Source organism: Centroberyx gerrardi, chromosome 13 (assembly GCF_048128805.1).
Source record: "Centroberyx gerrardi isolate f3 chromosome 13, fCenGer3.hap1.cur.20231027, whole genome shotgun sequence".
In the NCBI taxonomy this organism is placed as follows: domain Eukaryota; kingdom Metazoa; phylum Chordata; class Actinopteri; order Beryciformes; family Berycidae; genus Centroberyx; species Centroberyx gerrardi.
Window position 1 is genome coordinate 19775568 of NC_136009.1, and position 20358 is coordinate 19795925.

The window sequence follows — 20358 nt, forward strand, 5'->3', positions numbered from 1 at the left end:
TAAATCACATCCATTACAGAGTATACATTTTTCAATTAAAAGAACCTAGTTTGAACACTCTCGTCCTTTTAGAATTGCACGGGAAAGATCACATGTAACAAAGTTCACTTTTCTAAAATGTGACTCAGTAGCTTTTACTCTGTGTACATTTTAAATTAGCTACATTTTACTTTAAGTAGATTTTTACACTGTTCATTTTACTTCTACTGAAGTAAAATTTCAGCAAGATAACAGTACTTCTACGTTTTAGCACTCTTTCCATCCCTGAAAGAGTATGTACTGTTTATCCTACTTCAACAAATGAGTTTTAGAAGTAGTAACCTTTAATTAAATAGTTTCACAGAGAAATTGCCCTATTCCCCCAAGCTTCTGACATTATTTGATAGTGTTTTAGGATGCAGGGTATCATAACTGTGGCCTTTATATAAAATCCTGACCACAAAGGATCAGAAATCCATTCAACTCCTAGCATGAAAATTGTGCTTTATTTCAAAATCAAACTTGTATCTTCAAAATAATCCTGACTGACCGAATAAGTATGCAACCTCAGGAATTCAATCAGTGTAAAAGCACTTGTTCCAGTTTGGACGGTGGTTCGCCTCACTCTCCACTAGTGGAACACTTACATAATCTGCTTTAGTGTGTTGACGTTTGATGCCACCAGAGCCTTTCTTATGAGTAGTTTGGGTTGTTGAATAATAAAATGTACTTACTAAAGTCACCATTTTTAAAGGGGTAATGTCACTGAAATTGGCTTGTGGGTTGTTAGTGTGTATTTTCCTAAAATTCCTAAAATAAAAAAAATAAAAAAAACTTTCTTTCTCTGTTGGTTTTGAGTTTTCTTAACAAGAACAAGGAAAATGCAAGGAAATTTTATGGAGAGTCATGTTCACATACCTATATTAAATATTTACAATTTTGTTATTATATTCAGAATTATGGGGAAAAGGCTATCCAGACTTTTTTTTTCATCCCCTCAATAACATCAAAGCAATTATTTTATCGTGAAAAGCCATAACTCAAAACCCATTCAACAACCAAAAAACAAAAAAACAAAACAAAAATCAAAACTGCTTTTACAGAATAACAACCTATGAGTCAGTTAAAGTGGGTGAAGGTGAAACTGCACCTAACTACTCCAGATGAACACGATCAGACAATTTTCATCCTGTGTGCTTAATCATTAAATTGCATAAAAACCTGATGTAACACTGTTGGTATAAGACCTGCTGAGATGTATCAGTAAACCGACAGATTATTTTCTGTTTCCACAATTAATGATATCATAGTCATGTTATCTCAAAAAAAAAAAAGTAAAACAACAAATTGAATTCCAGGGACTGATAATCCAAGGTCATGGTCATTCAGCCCAGACAGGGAGGGAGATTCAGCTGGAGCTCAGCCCATCAGAACGAATTTTAAAATGAGAGCTCCTTTCATAATAAATCGTCATGAGTGACCTTGTACCCAGGAGATACAGTAGATAGCTACATTACATGAACATACAACTACATCCAACACACACCCACAGCCTTACCAACACTATCATGAGCACTAACTCTGGCATATGATGGAAAACTCTGATAGATTGAGCATCAACAATAGCAATATAGATAATCAAAAACCATTTTTATAGTAACTAACCCACTCTGAGGTGCCAACCAGTTTAAGTGTGTTTCAGGGTTATAATATTAGTTTTGTGAGTCACATTACCTTATTTTGGCTTTCAGTTTTAATTAATTTAGTTTCAGTTCTCAAGCAGGGTTTGCCACTTTCAGTTTGGTTTCTACTTTTTAACAATATGGTTTCGTTTTTATTTAGTTTACGCTTGAGTAGGTCATTCTGTATTTTAGGAATCAGGGCCAAGCAAAATATGTTAATTTAAGCTATTTACTATCCAGTATTTAAAAAAAAAAAAAATTCGTAAGGGCTTTACAAGGTTCATTGTACGCATCACTGTACTCATAAGCAGAAGTGGGACTTATTCATTTCTAGACCCTCTCCTATACTCCACTCTCATTGGCTTTCAACTAAAAAAGTTGGAATTATTTTTCTTCAGTTAGATTTGGCAGCAGAGATTGTACTTTCAATTTAGCATCTCTTTCCAACACACTTCAGTATTTTCATTTCAGTTACTTGAATGATTCTCCACACCATATTTTATTTAACCACAATAACCTGGTTGTATGTGCGTGTCTCCGGTGTGTCACATGCATGATGTTGTCACGTCAGGGTCGAGCGAGAGGTGAGGCTTGCAGATCTTACATAACAGCACACTCACCCCCTGTATATTCTCCCCTGCAGACAGAGCACCGGTCCTGCCAGGGAAATTAATATTTTAATCTCTCAGCCAGATTCAAAGAACAGCCCCGGCTCTCACAGAGAAACAGATAAATAAGTCATGAACTGGAGGTTTGTGTGACAACAAGGCTGGACAGGCAGCCAACTTGGAAACGCATGCTGTGAGGAAGTGAACAACCCTGGGTTTGGCAGGGACGTTCGAATGGGATGTGAGTGACTGATTGCCAGTAAAGGTTTGGTATAAATATCCAAAAAAGATCGCAGATTTAGATGCACAGTGGCCTGCCCTATTTGAACGCCTTAGTCAATATGTTGCAAATATTATGCGCTGTCGACTTGGCATGTGAAATTTTGGACCTACCAGATGTTTCATTCACTGACAATTTAAAAGGATTGCATGGATGCTTCCCTTAAAGACATATAAAAATTAGGTCACTCCCCAATACAGTCAAGAGAGCAAGATCCAGCCACAGCTCCATGAGTGGAATCAGACGCCACACTGTGGTCAGTTTGGACAATCACAACTAGATGTGTGGTTTATACTGTAGCAGCCATTGTAGCCAATTCTTCCTTTTCTGCATTTATAGTGCATGCAATTTCTTTTTGAAAACGCAAGATTTTTCCCTCCCAAACAATCTTTCTTCAGGTTGGAGCTAAACTAAAGCAACAGTTCAGCAGCGGGACTTCTACAGTGGCTACATCTGTATAACTGTAACCTCATTATTAAATAAAAGGAGTATATGATGTTAAATAAATCAGATGAACAACTGAACACATTAGTATAGGTGATATATTTGGGGCGAAAAAAAAAAAAAAGGTAAATTCATGGTGGTGTACCCATCGTGAAATACAAAGGGGGTGAGAGGGCTCCACTGCACACTTGTCTGAGAATTATTTCATACAGGTTAAAATTGTTAAAAACTAAGGTCTCTCAAGGCTTTTTGTACAATTATGTGCTTCAGGATGAAAGCTGTGATTCATCTATGCCAATGCGCAGCATTGTTGACAAGCAAAATTCATTTGTGTTACATCTTTTTCAATTAGTGGATCATAACCGTTGTTTTTCACATCCAGGTTCAACCGTGGAACAAGGTACTACCTTTGCTTGGTCACTATGCTTTCTTACAAGCCAAAAAAACATTACTGCATCATGAAGAATCCCATGATAATACAACGTAACAAAAGGAATGCTACTGCTCCTTACAGGTCCCAGCAGGTTTTACACTCCCTGGACAAAAGGTTAAAGGCCTCTTCCAGTGATGTCATCGCCCCATTCAAACTCAACTACTGGGAACACACAATCTCAAAAACCGATGAATGATAATCTCCACCAGTCATAATCCATTCCAGGCAAGATGAGGTGCAGGTGATGCAGGCTGGGATGTAAAGCTTTGTCTTTTTCAATTGGCAGCAATGAGATGTTACGCTTGCTTTTCCTTGCAAACCAATGATTGCTTTGGAAGGCTTATTTGCGAGGACACTGGAAGAGGGCTTTAAGATAGGAATACATGGTAACACAATATTAATAGTTAACAAAATTTAAAATGAATATCAACTTAATCAAAGCTGTCCAGGAAAGTATGTCAAGACACAAGATTACACAGTTATTCAGCCATCCTTCTACAATACTCTGAACCAGCACATGTTAGAAAGGAATAAGATTTTAAATTAGACTGATGCAAGGTATTTACAGTTATAAGTAAAGCCTTGAAATGCTGCTCTTCATCCCCAATCCTGATTTAACAAGTGTTCGGTTCAGTAACTGAAAAATGCATAATTTACAATTCAATGTAAATTTTCTTGAACATCATTATCACCAATCACTGTGACCCCCTTTAAACTCTGGCATTAACATGTGTCCTGACTGATGGATTGTCGTTGGACAGAGCAAAAAAACACATCATGTCCATGTGTAAATGCACTGACAATCCGATCACCCAAACCACTTCCAGGGGGCGGTAGAGACGCATCTGGCCACATTAACCAAGTGTAAAGGCAATCACCAGACCACATTAAGTACCAAAGTGGCAATAAAACAAATCAAGCAGTTTGGATAGTAACATACAACATCACAAACGGATTGTCAGGATACTCATGGATGGGGAACAAGCAAAACAAGGTGTCAACAAGGACATAAATATTACAGGAGGAAGTGGTGTGCGTATTTTGGTGAGGGAAATAGAAATCTGTTATCAATGTGTACACTGGAAACACATTTTAATGCCAGGTGTAAATGTTACACCTGACGTGCCAGATAAACCATATCTAGACCCAATCTGAATACGAGACGCATGTTAATGCCAGGAGTAAAGGGGGCCTATCCTGTCATTATTGTTATCTGTTAGCTACAGTGTGTACGGTACAGTCAATACATGATTCATCATATCAAATAGTTCTACAAAAGGACCACATTAGTAAACTTTTGCATAAACATTTTCTTTTACACATTCTATTTTGTCCAGTATACATATTTAAAAAGAAAAAACAAAACAAAACAAAACACTGACCAATGTTACCCTTTTGAGTTTCCCCACAAGACAATTGCTCATAGCATATGGAACTGACTGAAAGTTTCTGTTTGTAAACTGATGCTGAGGGTGACGTCTCTCCTACTGCCACACCGCTGAAGTGTTTTCCTGTTCCATGGTATGTCAGGTGGCACTCCTGCCTGATACTGAAGTCAGAATTGCCCTGTAGTGCAAGGAGGAGGAGGAGGAGGAAGGGAGAAGGGTTGGGGCTGGGGGTCCAAAGTCTATCGAGGAAAACAACAAGTATACGGTTGGACAAGGCCTCTGGCACTCCTACTCCCGAGTGTATTCCTGAGTTACAGCTGTGCATAGTAGTGGCAATGATGAGTGTGTCAGTAATCACAGAAACCGCTTGCGCTCACACCCACACAGTCTCGCCCAGACAAATGGTTAGTTCATTGTTCATCGTCTCAAACAGCTTGCTAGTAGTTGAGGAGGCGCTCCCTTTCTGTACCGGCATAGCGTTTGTTAGCAGCAAACACCTTCGCTTTGTTCGCCGAAGGACCTGTGGAGAGATTCACAACAGAATGATCCCATTAGCTCAGCTCATGTCAGTTCTCAATTCATGAGTATTACAAGTGCAGGAATACCTTCATATACAGCCAATATGACATATAGCATACACTATCATGGTTGCTGCTACTGTGTGTATGACTAAGTGATGATGTAATGTAGATTTTCGTGTGAAGTGTTCTTCATGTCTACTGAAACCAGCAAAAGGAGAACAGGTACTTAAAATATTTCAAGTGTTTCCCTTCCACGTGTGACATTCCTGACCTATATAGCTGAGCAGAACAGGGAGGAAGATGAGGCCGTGCGTCGCCCCCAGCAGCACTATGGCCAGGTACATCCGAAAGTAGAAGATCTGGAAGATCTGGGACTTGGAAAGGGCCAGAATCAAGATGCCTCCAAACTTAGTCAATGTGATCCCACTGAACACCTGTAAAGAAGGAAACAGTGTTTTCATTCAACTTAAAATGGAAAGCTGCACATTACAACTAAAAAGATAAATCTGGATTATTTTGACTGATATTGTGATGATGGCCATTAACCACAAAAAGTCTTGATGATTACAGGACCAAAATTATTTTACTGATTTTATGGCGAGTGTTATCAACTACAGAAGACATTCTAAATTAAATTTTCATCAATTAGAACTGTGCAGCCCTACAAGCTAGCTCACATTCATTCAAACCCACAATTCCACAGAAATCCACAATATTATCATACAGTATCATTTTTCAAAGCTGGCAAAAAAAAATCAGATAGCTTGTTACTTGTTACATGGTACGCTTTGGTAAGCTAAGGTGAGACTTACCGAGCTGCCCATGTGGGCCAGGGCCTCCTCCGCCCGCTCCACTCTGTTACTCTTCACACTGATGGAAAAGGCTCGCACAATGTGACTGCAGAACTCCACCGAGATACCACAGCTCTGCAACAGACGAGAGGAAACAACTTAACAGCAGGAACATGGAAATGATGGACTGAAAGCCAAGCAATTGAAGTTCACATTTGCTGCCTCATGCGGGACATGATGAAGGAGAAGTTGCAACAAATGGGTCATTCTATACAATCTGACCAAAACCTTCTGTTGCAACCTAAAAACTCAGCTCTTAAAGAAATACCTCCTGTCCCCTCTCCCATGTCTTCCTCATTTACTCACTTTGAAAATACTCCTGTCTTATTCAATTTAAACCTGCAATAAGTGATATTAGACCTTATAACCAATCCTGAAACGAATGTATGCTATGTGGAGATTTCATTGAGACATAACGATATAAACCAATATCCACACACGCGAGCCAGCTGTGTTGCTGCTTTCTCCTCTTTTCTAAAGCTTGATGTCTGCTCTGGAGCAAAGCTCCTCCCGGACCATTCAGTAGCTTTCCAGTTACTTTAGTTTCCTAGTTTAGCAGCCCTCACCCCCTCCCATTCATGAAAAAATGATCTTAATGACCTTCAGCGAGAGAAAGATCTCTCAAAGCAAGACTGGTAACCGGCGAGACTTCTCTGTAGTTACGGTTAGCTTAGCAATTAGCATTTATCCTTCCATTTGTCCTTCGTAGGCCCCCGTGGTGCAGTGGCTATGCTGTGTGTTATTTACATGTGTTGCGGTTTCTGTCACCCTCTAGTGGTCAGAAAATTTCGCTTATTGCAGCTTTAAAAAATGTTTTCTACTTTTTCTCCCCGTCTCTTTATTCTACTGTTGCGGCCACTGTAACTCACTGTGGATAAGTGTGTCAGCTAAATGGCTAAAATGTTAAACATTAATTCACTGGCAGCCTGAGTGTTTTATGTTCGTCCTCACCATGACCAGGTTCACAAGAGACACTGCATTGAGGCTGATGCCCCACAGCCACATGACGCCAAACATGTTGACCAGGATCATGGCGATGGTGATGCTGACCAGCACGGCGGACCACAGCTCAAAGCCCAACAACACTGTGGAGACCACAAATATGGCCGCCAGTGACGCGCTCAGGTTCAGAGCTGTGTCATAGGCAATGGTCAGGTACTGCTCGTAAAACACGTAGAATACGCTGCGGAGGGAGAAAAAGAAGGATTAGAAGGATGTGGACAGCCATTAGGAGCAATGGTAACATTTGTTGCCCAGTTCAGAAATGCCAGAACTGCGCGTGGATAGTCAATACTACTAATATGTAAAGTTACCAATGAATATTTGGGAATTTTCTTTGTTTGTAGCAGATAACCATGATCTTTCAAATCAAAGTCAATTATCTGATCGCTTCCTTAACTTGAACAGCCATCCACTGGTCATGAATATCAATGAAGATTTAGGAGTCAACTTATTCTAATATTGTCTAGACAGAGCAGATTTAAATTGTTTATTCACCAACCACCTTTGCATGACATATTTGTCTCTAATTCTGTATCTGAGGTTGTGGTCTACATGGTCTCTATCATACATAGGGTTGTACTGACATGACTTTTCTGAAATTTAGGATATAGGGGACTGGAAGTTTAAACACAATAATGAAGGTCAAACACTGCCTACATGCCATAAATAATGTTTTCTTTGCTGTGTGCTTATCTATGACCAACATCCTTGAACTTTGAGTTCAAAACAAGCCAAACCATAAAAACCATGAAAACAGACCAACTGATATCACAGTTCCCCAACCGGCGGGTGAAACTGAAAACATCTCTTCTGTGTCAGACAAAAGCTGGCTATATAAAGACAATATTGATAGGTTGAATTAACATATTAAGCAAAGGCAAGAGAACCGGAGGCAGTAAAATACCTGTAGGGGAAAACTTTGTGGCCAATGGACTGAGTGATGTTGTCAGCCAGAATGCGAGCCATCTTCAAGGCCTCTATGAAGTCTGGGGACTCCTGCAGGATGGTGTGGTAGGTCATGAAGTAGGTGGCTCCGACCTGTGTGTCGTCGGGATACAGGTCAACTGCTGCGCTGTAGGCTGCGTGGCCACTGCAGGAACAGAGCAGCATTGTGAGAAAGAACAAAAGGAGACAATTACATAAGGTTTATTGTGAAGAACCTAGCAGACTTTCGAAAACACGTTGGAAACAGAAGTGAAAGTTACAGTCTTCAGTGGCAGAGCTCTTTCAAGTAGTTCGAATAAAAGCCTAAATAAAAGACATTTTGACAGCGTTAAAACTTACCCTTTTCCACACTTAATGTTGGGATTGTCTGACAGGAACATGGGTAAGAACCGCATGAAGTCTTCTCCTTCAGGCCTCTGCTTTCCACTGGGAGTCATGGGCCGACAGTGCACACAAGACGGATTCACCACTGAAAAACAATATCACACATTTTCCCATCCATTCAACCAATAAGATTGTGGAAGACAATTGACATCTAGAGATAAAAATAACACTTTAAACTCGCAGCAATAAATGTCTGCGAGTTCTATTAATCAGACAAAGTCTCTGTGTATTTTGTGTACAGAGGAATGACAAAAAAGTTGAACTAAATTTAAACGTCGGCATGTGACAGTAGGGTCACCAGACAGGAGTTCAGCCTGCCAGATGAACAGCATGTTGACACAATGGATAATAGTTTACCAGAGGCATTGCAGAAATCCCCAGTGGCGTTGAAGTATCGACAGCAGCTGGATTGGGGCTTCACCCAGTCAAAGTAGTCATCTAGCCAGGAGGATGGCGTGAAGGCCACAGTAGTGCTGGGAGCAAAACGGAAAGTGAAATTAAATATACTACTTTATCGAGGATTAGATTAGATTGTTGATATAAACTTGAAACAGGTTCTCAGTCAGACCTAAATGGAAAGCCTATACAAAGCCCATTTTATCCTTTACAGACTGATTTCGTCTGATACAACTAAACCACCTGGAATCCAAATTGTTCATATTTTCCTACTTACTAGTTGCTGATGAGTGAGGCGTAGTAGACCTGCTGGACCAGGGAGTTGTTGTTGCAGCCCACCCCTCCACACACAGCGTTCTGGCCCTCCAGGCTGCTGTAGTTCAGACCGTCTTCTACCACAAAGTACACTGGAGGTCCAGTGTGGAGGAACATGCTCATGTTCTTAAAGTAGTCCAGCACATACGAGTCCTAGGTGGAGAGACAGTCCGTCAAAAGAGACCTCCACATGGATCGGAATGCATACTGAGGATTTCATGTTATATTGTATGGGGTAGACTGTGGCAAAAATCAAATATTAAAACTACTTGAGGTGTGCTTGATTTAGCTCACCAGACAGTTGACAGCAGTGGTAACATCACTTGCAAGAGAAGCTAAATCAGTCACACCTGCTTCAGCAAATATTCAAAATGTAATCGACTTATACTTTGCCTACATCTGGTTCATTGGCCAGAATGATCAAATCAACAAAGTTCCCAGTAGACTTACATCAGGCATGGAGAGTTTCTGGTCCAGTCCAATCTCTACTTTATTCACCACAGCAATACTGAAGGAGAGCATCCCCACAAACACTGCCACCTAAAAAAGGAGCAATGGAGAAATCTTTATGAACCCAAATAAGCATCATATTCTGACCTAATCAACAAAATATTCTAATCATCAAAAGCATGGGCTCAATGAAGTCCACTGACACATTCGAATAGTATGTTAAAGAGGCTGATTCCTCAAATTCCTCGAATTACTAGAGACAGATGCATCATTGAGGCACTTACTACTATGGGCCGCACCCACTCCTTGAGGATGAAGGGGGCGTAGGTCTTCTTGAAGAAGCGGAAGAGGAAACCATCTGTCTTTTCCCCCTGATCTTCTGGCAGTTTCACACAGCAAATGATGTCGAGACGATTCCCCTTTGAAACACAATAGACAACATAGTACTGGGGAATACCTAGTGAAGTTGGGAAGTTTACAAATCATTTAGAGCAATGTTTCTCAACCATGTGCCATCGAGGCCCAAGAGCAGTACACCCACTACACCAGCTGATTTCACTGATTTGCACACCTTCAACCAGAGAGGAACTAATCAGTGGAATCAGCTGGTGTAACGATTAGTTGGAATGATGACATCATGATTGAAAACCACAGATTAAAGACCCCATGAAACGGCATCATTACTTCCTTGATTTTATGTATTTCCTGTTGAAACAGGATGTTGGGGCGGGACATAACGCAGGGAGGGATCATTCAAAAGTCTAAACCAATGGAATATCAGTTAGGGAGAGAAAGGCAGTTTGATTGGATGGAAGGAGCTGAGAGGTGGGACTATTAAAAAATCTGTGATGTTTTATTGGTTGAAATTTTTATTTACGCCTCCTGGTACACGATGATGTCACCATGAAAGATACTGTTTACCAGGAAGTAAAAGTAATGGGAGTTCATTTCAGGGGGACTTTAAAGAAGACTTCCTCTGCCAGTGAATATTAGTCTCACAAATCTGTAGAGGATTAAAATGTTTTATTAAATCTGTGGGCCATTTATTAATCTGCCTGTACCTAATCTAAACACCATACAATGCTTCTATTGTTCTTCAGTCAGATTCTTTCACACAGCCCCACCCTAAACGTGCTGAGTCATCCCCGCCTCCTCAGCAGCGTCATCAATGTCAGCACCGCCACTCTCATTCTCACCTCTTGTCTTCTGGCGTCCAGGCCGAGCAGGCTGACAAAGCAGCTGATCTGCAGCAGGAAGTCGATAAAGACGGCCAAGCCGGCGAACATAGAGAAGGTCCTCACCGCAGGCATGTTGGACAGGGCTCCTGTAGAAGAAGTCGGCATTTTGATCAGCAGGTGACTCACGAGAAAATTGCCAAGTGTGGTATTGTACAAACTTCTGAGAAAAATCTTTGCGATACCCATTTCAACCCTGTCCCCAAAAACATCTCGCTTTAAAAGGTGGAACATTATCATTTAAAGTGCATCTATTGTAGTGTCACGCACACTCCAGATGTGTAAAATTAGGGGAGTGTATGAGTAGGTGACCCAGTCTTACCCAGGAAGAAGGCCACAGTCTCGGAGAAGGAGGAGAGGAACATGCTAGGGGCGACGTCTCCGAGGATTCGACCGATCTGCTGGTGAAGCTCCTCCTGGTGCATCCGCTCATCCCTCTGTTCAGAAATGCAAACAGAAATAGTTTTCAGTACAGGGGGGTGCGTCTAGGCCTACAACACATTCAGCTGGTGGAGTGCACAAGGGACAGTACCTGGTATGTTTGCACTATAATGAAGATGTTGTCCACTCCAACGGCCAGCACCAGGAAGGGGATGACCTCGATCACGATGAGGGTGAGAGGGACACCGGCATAGCTGAAGATCCCCAGTGAGCAGGCCACAGAGCTCAGCACAATCAGGATGCCCGCTATACCCAGAGAAATCTTCGAATCCACCTGCATGGGCAGAAAGCCAGAGGACCAGTCATCTTCCTGTAATACTTACTTCTTTTAACGCCTGAGCTGCAGAAAGTTGTCAAGCATGTCATACTAGTTTTGCTGAATCAATGGGAATGTTTACCCTCTTAGATCAGTCAAGCCGGAAAGACATTGCATAACTTGGCTGGCATGAAGCATCCAATTCCAGCTACTTCAAATAAGGATTATTGTAACATCCTCAGAGCTAAAAAATGAATGACACATTGTATGGAAACAATGAAGCCTACAAATTAGGGCAGAGTCTCTTACCATCAGTCGCCTGAGGCTGTGGATGTGACCCAGGGCCAAGGAGATGTAGACGAACATGATGGCATAGCTGACTACTATGGTGCTAATGTCACTGTCACTCTCCCTGTCAATCTCATCTTCAATACTCCTCTCTGAGTTAAAGGCTATGGTCAGGTTGGGGTTGTTGTAGCTCTTCATGAAGCGGATAAATCTGAAATGCACACATAAAACATTTACATAAACAAAAACAACATGATGAAAAGTGACTTACGGTACAACACCTATCCTGCTAGGTACAAATAAATTCAAGCCTGATAAAGACTACACTGCTGTCTCTGATGGATTTTAGAACCAGATTGTTGTCTCACTCTTTCTCCCACGCCAGAGCTTTGCCCAGCTTGACTGTGTCGTTAAGGTAGTTGTTGACAGGAAACGTGATCACTAGAGCAGTGGCGTTGTTGTAGTTGGTGTCTGCAGTGTGGAAAAACAAGATAAAGTGCAATGATGAGGCCATTACATAAACCAAGCTCAATATCAACCACAGTAAAGAAGTTTATAAAACTGGCAATCCAGTTGGTGAAAGAAACGATCCAATAGTGCTGATAATTCCCCCTAAAAAAGCATGGCTACCCATTACCCATTAAGATAAATGGCATTGGTTGCTATGGCAGCTCTTATGGTAATCATGGAAGGAGTTAGCAATCTTTTTTAGTCTTGTTTTTTGTAGTCTAAACTACTTTGAAGATACAATACACAGGCATTGGTAACTGCTGTATAAAAGCTACATATCCTGTAGGGTTCTTGTAGGCTATTATGGGGACTTAAGTGACGCCAAGGATACTCTGCTCCACCTCATTCCTAACTGCATCACCATTGTACTTATAATCCCTGTTAAGAACGCGATCTCAGGTGTTACTGCTATAAAATGTTAAATTGGAAGAAGGTCAATGGCCAAAATAGCAAATCTTTCTCCGTTAGTGCAATAAAAGACTTTGCAGAGAGGGTGAACACTCATTATATAGGCCTAACTGTTGTAACTAAGTAACTACTACTTTTTTTTTATTTAACTTCTCTCTCTCCATCTACGCATGTTATTCCAGCTCACCATCGTAACCCCCAAGGGCCAGCCAAGGGAAGACGGGGCCTCCAAAGGTTCCCATACAGGGGTCATGAAGGAGAGTAGTGTCGTTGAGGGATGCTGGAGAACTGTTAAGAAGAAAAAGACAAAGAGGCAGTTGAGCAGATAAACCCAGCCATCAGTGCAGGTGTTGTCATTATCTGAACCACACATCTAAGAAGAGCAGAGACAAGAACCATTTCACTTCACAACAAATGAGGAAGCACGAATGTGCCATTTTAAGAATAGCACTTTTCAGGAAACACAAATGCTCACGTCTGGAGAAAATAGAAACTCGTGCATCTTGTGGGCTGCAGCTGTTGTAGTCCAACACCTTCAACATTTTCAACAAAAAAAAAATCTTTTCACTATAGCTTTATAACTTTTACTTTACCACCCACCGATTTCTGCAAGCCAAGCAATTATGAAACAGTTCGAGGGAAAAGCAAAACATGAATGCCACCCGATTGCTAAAAAATGCCGAAATGCCGAAACTCTGTTAGAAAGTCACCTGACACAGTAGAGGAAGTGGCTGTGAAAGTCAGCATAGACATAGAAGTCGTCTCCGATGCTGTGGTCCAGCACGCTGTGGCTATTCTGGAAGTAGTTGAGGACGCTGAGGATGGTGCAGTTGTCGTTGTACGGGGCCAGAGGAGACAGGCAAATGTCCTTCAGGGTAACGTTCTGACCTTCGTATGTGGCTACGAGGCCTTCGATGTCAAGCTGCAGATCCAGCACCTGGATGGTCAGGGTTAAGAAAAAAAAATTAGGGGATTTGTCTCCTTTGAACCCCCCCATAACCTGAACAATATCTCTTTATACAAAACACACACTGGCTATGATCTCATGATACGTTTCCATACACGATATGGGGTTCATCAACGATTCAACACAACCACGATACGATGTAATAAATAAAAGTTCAATGACAACTAAGTGTGACTGTGCAGAATTATGTTTATTTCTGAGCCACAAATCTTTCTAGCGATGGCATTGGCAATTACATGACATTATTATGTCATTACAAAGTGCAAATAATATAATTTGGATGGAGGGCTCATGAAATTGTGATGGGCAAGCCGTCTCATTTGTGATTACTACAGCAGAATAAAATGTAGCTAATATCACGATTCATTTTTCAAACTGTATTACTCCTTCCTTCTTCCCAATTTCCCTCTTCTGCTAACCCACCTGGTGCAGGAAGTCTTTGTCCAGGATGGCTCCAAAAGGGACGTCTGACCCTCCAAAGTAGGGCGAGTACAGGAAGGTGTCATTGAGGGGAGTGGTTATGATGAGCTGCTCGGTCCTGAAGAAGGGTCCAAAGTGGCTGTCAAAGTAGTCCTTCTCTTGGCGTGCCTGGCTACTGGGAGACGACCACAGGTCGACGGGGTTAGTGGTGATGCGCATGTAGACCAGGCCTGCTGAGGAGGCTGCCACCAGGATCATGGTGCCCAGGATGACCAGCAGGGGCTGCCGCACACAGAAGGAACCCCAGGCGCTGAAGAGGAGCCGCATCGCATTTTCAAAGCGCTCGCCCAGCGTTTCACAGCACGATGCATCTACTAAAAAGAGAAAGAAATTGGGACTTAGTTTGGGTCATGTGGGAATGGTAGAACAATGTTATTACTTTTAACAACAATTCTTCAAGCATTACTGTACCTTGGTCAGGGTTATCATTGTTAAGAGACAGTGGGTTATTGCTGTCCAATATGGGGCCATACTCAGACATGATTGTCCTTTTCCTGTACACATGAAAAACCATATAAACCAATTAGATATAAACTTCTAAACACACCAACACTGACACACTGACACACTGACAACACACCCAAGATATTTTTGTCAACCAAGATATTTTGTGGGTGAGTGGTTGCATGTACGCGATATGGGTCACAAGGACACACCTAGAAACCAGATTTTAAACTTAAAAAGAGAGATAAGCCACCAAAGATTCTCAGTTCTTTACCGGTAACACCAAGCTCCCAGTACAGCTCCAATGAAGATAAGCAGGAAGGCCACGTAAGAGATCCACATGATGACAGTCATGGCATCGATACCAAGGATTGTCCAGGGAGGGGGCAGAGGTGGAGGGACTGGTTTGGGGCCGCAGGCGTTGGCGCAGTCCTGACAGGAGCAGGGACCTGAACCATCTTCCAGGCCCTCTGTGCAGTCATATGTTTGGTTGTTCATGGGAGTGAAACTAGACACTGGAGCATCTACAATGAAGAAATAGTAAAACATTGCATGTTGAAATAATTATCCAAACAGTAAGAAGGGCTGGTACCTTCACATGTAGCAACACAGGCATAGGACAGTTGAAACCCTAACCCATAAAATCTAGGAAGTGGTGGGAATATTTACCAAATACTAAAAAATGATTTACCTGAGAATATGGGGATGATAGGGAAGGGACTCTGGCCATTGTTGATGTCAAACATGTACTGGATCCAATTAGTAGCATTGCAGTCCTTTGCATCCTTGCCACACAGCAGTGACAAGGCCTTCACGTTGCTAGATGGTGCCTGGACGTCCTTACATGCATTGTACATGGCTGAAAAAAAAATTCAACTTGCATTATTCAGGAGTAAAATTAAAGAGTTACATTACTCATCTTTGCACCGCAGAACATTTTCTTCCCCACTATCCTTCCCTATAAACCGTATTATTTTCAAACAATTCTGACCATTAGTCACCCGCAGAATTACCCAACTGAGAGCACAAGGTTATGTGTGAGTGGGGAACTGACGCAGTTTACTCAGCAGATCTGACATATCCAACCGAGTATAACTGTTACTACATGGCATAGTTTCTCTAAAATCCAATAGGTTGCTCAGAGCCATGAAGCCCCACAAAAGAAAAGAAGGTGAAGCTGGTTTTCATATAAAAAGCAATAGCTGGCTACTGCTGTATGAACTCACCATTAGCAAATGTCTGTCCAATATAGTACTGCACTTCCACCACATTGGACTTGCCCGCTAGTTTTGGGTCAGGGTCCGGGGTGATCTTGGTGGCGTTCATGAACAGACTCTGGTGGGGGCTGCATGTCAGCTCGCAGAACAGGTTCATCAAATTGAAGAAACAGGCGGGGCACCTGCAAACAGTTGTGGCAAGAGACAGAGACAATATAAAGAAAGGTACTACCACATAACTAATAGAGTATAAAAAGAGTTAAAGTTTAAGAGTGTAAACAGTTGTAAAGAAAACTGAAGATAAGCGTGCTGAAGTCAACAAAAATCTACAAAGACAAGACGACATGCAAACATCGGCAAACCATAGTCACTGGGCCCCTGCCAGTCAGTCTTGCATGCAAAGACAAAGCTTGTTGTACTCTTCGTGGAATAGTAATGTAATCATAAGGTCTTGCTTTGTCGCGGAAGTGTTTGGTCACTGTGATTATAAGCTTTGATAAGAGTAATTTCCTTTTAGAGAACTGCATATTATACACTTGTATTGTCCTTCTCTCCATGCATGAATACACCTTTAATATAGACAGAAGACTGTTGGTGTGCTTTATACAAAATTTAATGAGAACCTAGGAAGATCATCACAGAACATAAAATTCTTCCAGTTAGAAGAGTAAAACATGAGTAGTACTGATGGTTTTAAAGCAGCAGATAGCCTACTCTTTGTGTGAAGAAATTCAGAAACTCTAATAAGGAGGAATGATAATGCTCTTGCGAGCATGTCATGTGTTCCTTTAGTTAATGTTATAACCACACTGCATACCGAGACAGGAACTGAAGGGGCAGCTGCAGACTGCCTTTGAGAGTGCGCAACTGGTTGACATCACAGCAGAGACTTTGGTTTCCATAGTTATATCCGGGGCAAAGCTCCTACGTGCAAGCGAAAAGAGGATGATGTCATTAGCTAATTTAATACACTTTCATATCATTTTTCAACAGAGCAAAATAAAGCACCACTTGAAAGTAGAAGTACATTACAGAAGTGCAGACGTTTGATTCAAGCAATGAATGTCAGGGGTAATTGGGCTAAAGCGCAGGGAGACGTTTACCGTGAGAAGCTCATAGCCCTCAGAAGCTAGTGGGACGGGAGGACCGGTGTAGTTGCAGTTGTACTTCTTCCCAGGGACCTTGACTGACTCTCCACACTCACCATACCACACGCAGTGCTGGGCCTGAACCTGACAGTGAGACAACAAAAACACGATGATCATATGTCCAGTGTGTTCTCAGAGCAAATGCATTTGGCCTTGCACACATTGGCCTGCATACATTTCCTGTTTTGCCGCTGTCTGGTGAAACGTATGAAGCCTTATCTTTATACAAATTTGAATTCATTGTATCTAGTGAGGATAAGAACAAGGTCAACCAAGTCAAAGCCTACAGACACGGCAAGATCTTCTAAAGGCTATAGTGGACCACATGGCCTGGTGTTGGCTATTCAAAAGGATGCCTTAACCATTCTGATCTGGAGTTTAGGCTACACCCAAGTTTTACCTTGAGGTTTAATATTTTGAAGGTTAATCCTCTGGTCATGTTTCATTTCCTATGATTCTAGTATCTACTGCATTGTATGTCTGAAAATAAAAATTTCACTTCTACAAAAATCTGTTTTGGTCTTCCTTTTTTAATTTAGCATTTGATGGTTTAGCCTTGCTTCTTAGACTTACTGCAGAATGTGGCCTTGTCTCAGCTGACAGTCAAAAGTACAAAAAAAAAAAAAAAAAAAATAGGCCAAATAAAGAGAACTATGATCTGATCTCTATGGCAACTGCCAACAGCACTCAGCCAATGTTGTTATGGCTACACTCATTTTGCTCTATTTTGGCCCTTGAAATAAAAAAAAATGCCAGCGGTCTTTTGTCTTTTCTGACGGCCATCACATTGTTTGGGTGTGCGCTCTGTTCTTTTCACATTTAAAGGAGAAAATACAGCTAACAAAATTAAAACAATATTCTAATACAGTGTAATAGAGTTTATAGTTATTGCCTTCCTCTCTTACAGCTGCCAACTCTGGCAAATTTCTCTGTTAGCTGACTGTTCAACATCTGAGCAAGTCAAGGAACTTAATTCACTGAGTTTGCTAAAGGTTTTATGACCAAACCCAGTGTTAAACTCTGTCCTAGTCATGTCTATCTATGGCTATTGTGGGATTAAGTTCAAGGTCACCATTCAAATGCCATTATGTCCACAGTCGGCTTTTTATGGAGTTGCAGACTAGGGCATCAAGCTGCACAAGGTTGTTCCTATGTCAATCTGCAAGACTCAGATCTAGGCATTAAAGACTTTCTTATTAAGAGTAGGAAATGTATGTTGAAAATGATTAGTAAACATATTCATTAAAAGCTGCGGCACCTGCTGTACCCTACCCACCCTCCAAAACAAACGGACACACATATCAACTCAGCTGCCTCAATGGTCCACACAAAATCAGATTTAATGTCAGTTTCTAGAAGTAAAAAGAAAATCCTGAAGAGCAACTACTCTTATCCATTCCAGTGCCCCAGTAATCTATACTTTTACTCATCCCACAGCCTTGTTGTATTGACATGAATGGTGATAACTTATCCCACAACAGTATTGAGTAATCATCAGATTCAAATCTGCTGTTTTAGCTTTGTTTAGAACTAGTTTTTAGAAGCTTTGAAGAGGACTGACCTAATTACCTAATGAAAAGGAGAGCAATCAAAGCGCGCAGACACAAAGGAACTGTGAGTATGGTGACGATACTGCATTCTCTAAATCTAATCAAATCAAATCTGGAGAGTGATAGTCTGTATTGTCCCCTTTGTTTTGCGCCTACAACTGAAAACATAGGCACCTATCTAGCTTGCTAGCCATCTAACCTGCCTAGCGAACCATGCGCTGCAGAGTTACTGTCTTTAAGCCCAATTCTGTTCTAGTTAAACCAGGTTATATACAACAGAGAGGTGAAGAAAGGTGTTCAGGTTTTACTTTGTTGGCTAGTTCAGCTGGCTTGTGTCCTGGATCTGTCAAGACACCACAGAAAGGGACAACTTTTCGCAACTCTCCTGCCATCCCTCCCCGGCTTTGCATGTATGATTTCCAACGTGACTAATGCCTAAGGTACAATTTGTACCAGTGCCGCCCGTCTCTGTGGTATTTCAAGGCTAACGTGTTATGTTATTCATTTTCGGCTTTTACTAAGGAGCTGCTTGTTTTCTAGCAAGCGTTATATGTTGTAGACAGTGTTGAGCTACTGACAGCATATTTTGCGAATCCAAGAACAGGCTAAAAATAGTTGGATCCCAGACTTACTAGCTAATCTGAAGCTAGCCGTCTCAAATAAACATCACATAGCAACAAGCAGAGCTGAGTCATGTTTTAGTCACGAGCACGCTGACGTTAAGTAATACTCACCCATCGATAATGTCCCTCTGTTAAGAGTATCACGAACAAAAGTATAAACAAATTGCTTCTCTCTGGTAAGAGTCCCATCCCTCTCACTGAAAAGATCGAATCGCACTGACAACCCAGGTAAAGTTTCGCATTTCTTGTTATTGGTTCCTTCTTCTTCACGTGTTTGTTTGGGGCGGAGACAGACTGTCGGCTCAGTGCTGCCACCAAGCGCAGTGGGGCTGAATTGCACTGTGTGAGGTGTGTCCCCTCTGGGCAGTACTCTGGTTCTACTTACTGATTTTCTTGGGCTCGGCACAGCAGACAACACCATACATTGCCTTGATGTTTAAAGGGGGATGTCACCCATTTTAAGAATTCACATTCTGTGTCCCAGGACAGGACAGTTCAGTCAACTTCAACTACAGCTAGACATCAAAGAGAGAACCCTTGATCATTTTGTGTTGTCTCTGAGATGTAAAATCAGGGGCTGCTCCATAGACAATGAATGGTGCACTGACTAGGAGTTGTTACACCAAAATGTAGTTCATATTCCAGCATTGCTAACGGGTATGAATCCGAATTTAAACCTCATTTGGGTGCAAGAACTCACACAAAAATCTTATGGGTCAACAAAGCCAGTGCCCCATTCATTGTCTATGGAGCAGGAGCAGGGCCAGATTTTACATCCCAGTGACATCACACATTCAAGGGTCATTTCACCAGTTTCTAGCTCAAGGAAAGAGAGGTGAACATTCACAAGTATTGACGGAACTGTCCTGGGGCCCAGGAATAACGTGTGAATTTTTAAAATGGGTGGCATTCCCTTTTAACACAGTGCCAGTTTAACATGCTGAGCGACGGGTTCAAGTCACTCATAGCAGTCAATGACTTGTGCTCACATTCACATACTATGGACCCGCTAAACTCTTTTGTATTTGGGTCTCCTTTAGTGAAAACAGGAAACCATCAGAGTGGCAGCTGTCATCTGGATGCTGTTCTCACTCTGCTGGTGTACCACTGCTT

At 41.7% G+C, this 20358-nt stretch overlaps 1 protein-coding gene across 2 annotated transcripts; it reads right to left on the reverse strand.

The window, feature by feature from the left end:
- Positions 1-3073: 3073 nt before the first annotated feature.
- npc1 (Niemann-Pick disease, type C1) lies at positions 3074-19473 on the reverse strand. Of its 2 annotated transcripts, none has more exons than XM_071910855.2 (25): positions 19357-19473; positions 17028-17156; positions 16742-16848; positions 15934-16106; positions 15399-15566; positions 14982-15231; positions 14675-14757; positions 14207-14574; positions 13527-13753; positions 13004-13104; positions 12267-12369; positions 11920-12109; positions 11446-11628; positions 11236-11350; positions 10875-11002; positions 9963-10097; positions 9679-9768; positions 9191-9381; positions 8875-8990; positions 8473-8602; positions 8093-8278; positions 7138-7369; positions 6148-6261; positions 5607-5769; positions 3074-5334 (listed from the first exon to the last, which is right to left on the reverse strand). In XM_071910855.2, exons 1-25 carry the CDS (start codon positions 19432-19434, stop codon positions 5252-5254), a joined length of 3843 nt encoding a protein of 1280 aa, XP_071766956.2. In that variant the 5' UTR covers positions 19435-19473; the 3' UTR covers positions 3074-5251. The 2 variants fall into 2 exon arrangements, with proteins under 2 accessions (XP_071766956.2, XP_071766955.2); XM_071910854.2 differs by having other exon boundaries at positions 14207-14577.
- Between the last annotated feature and the right edge of the window lie 885 nt (positions 19474-20358).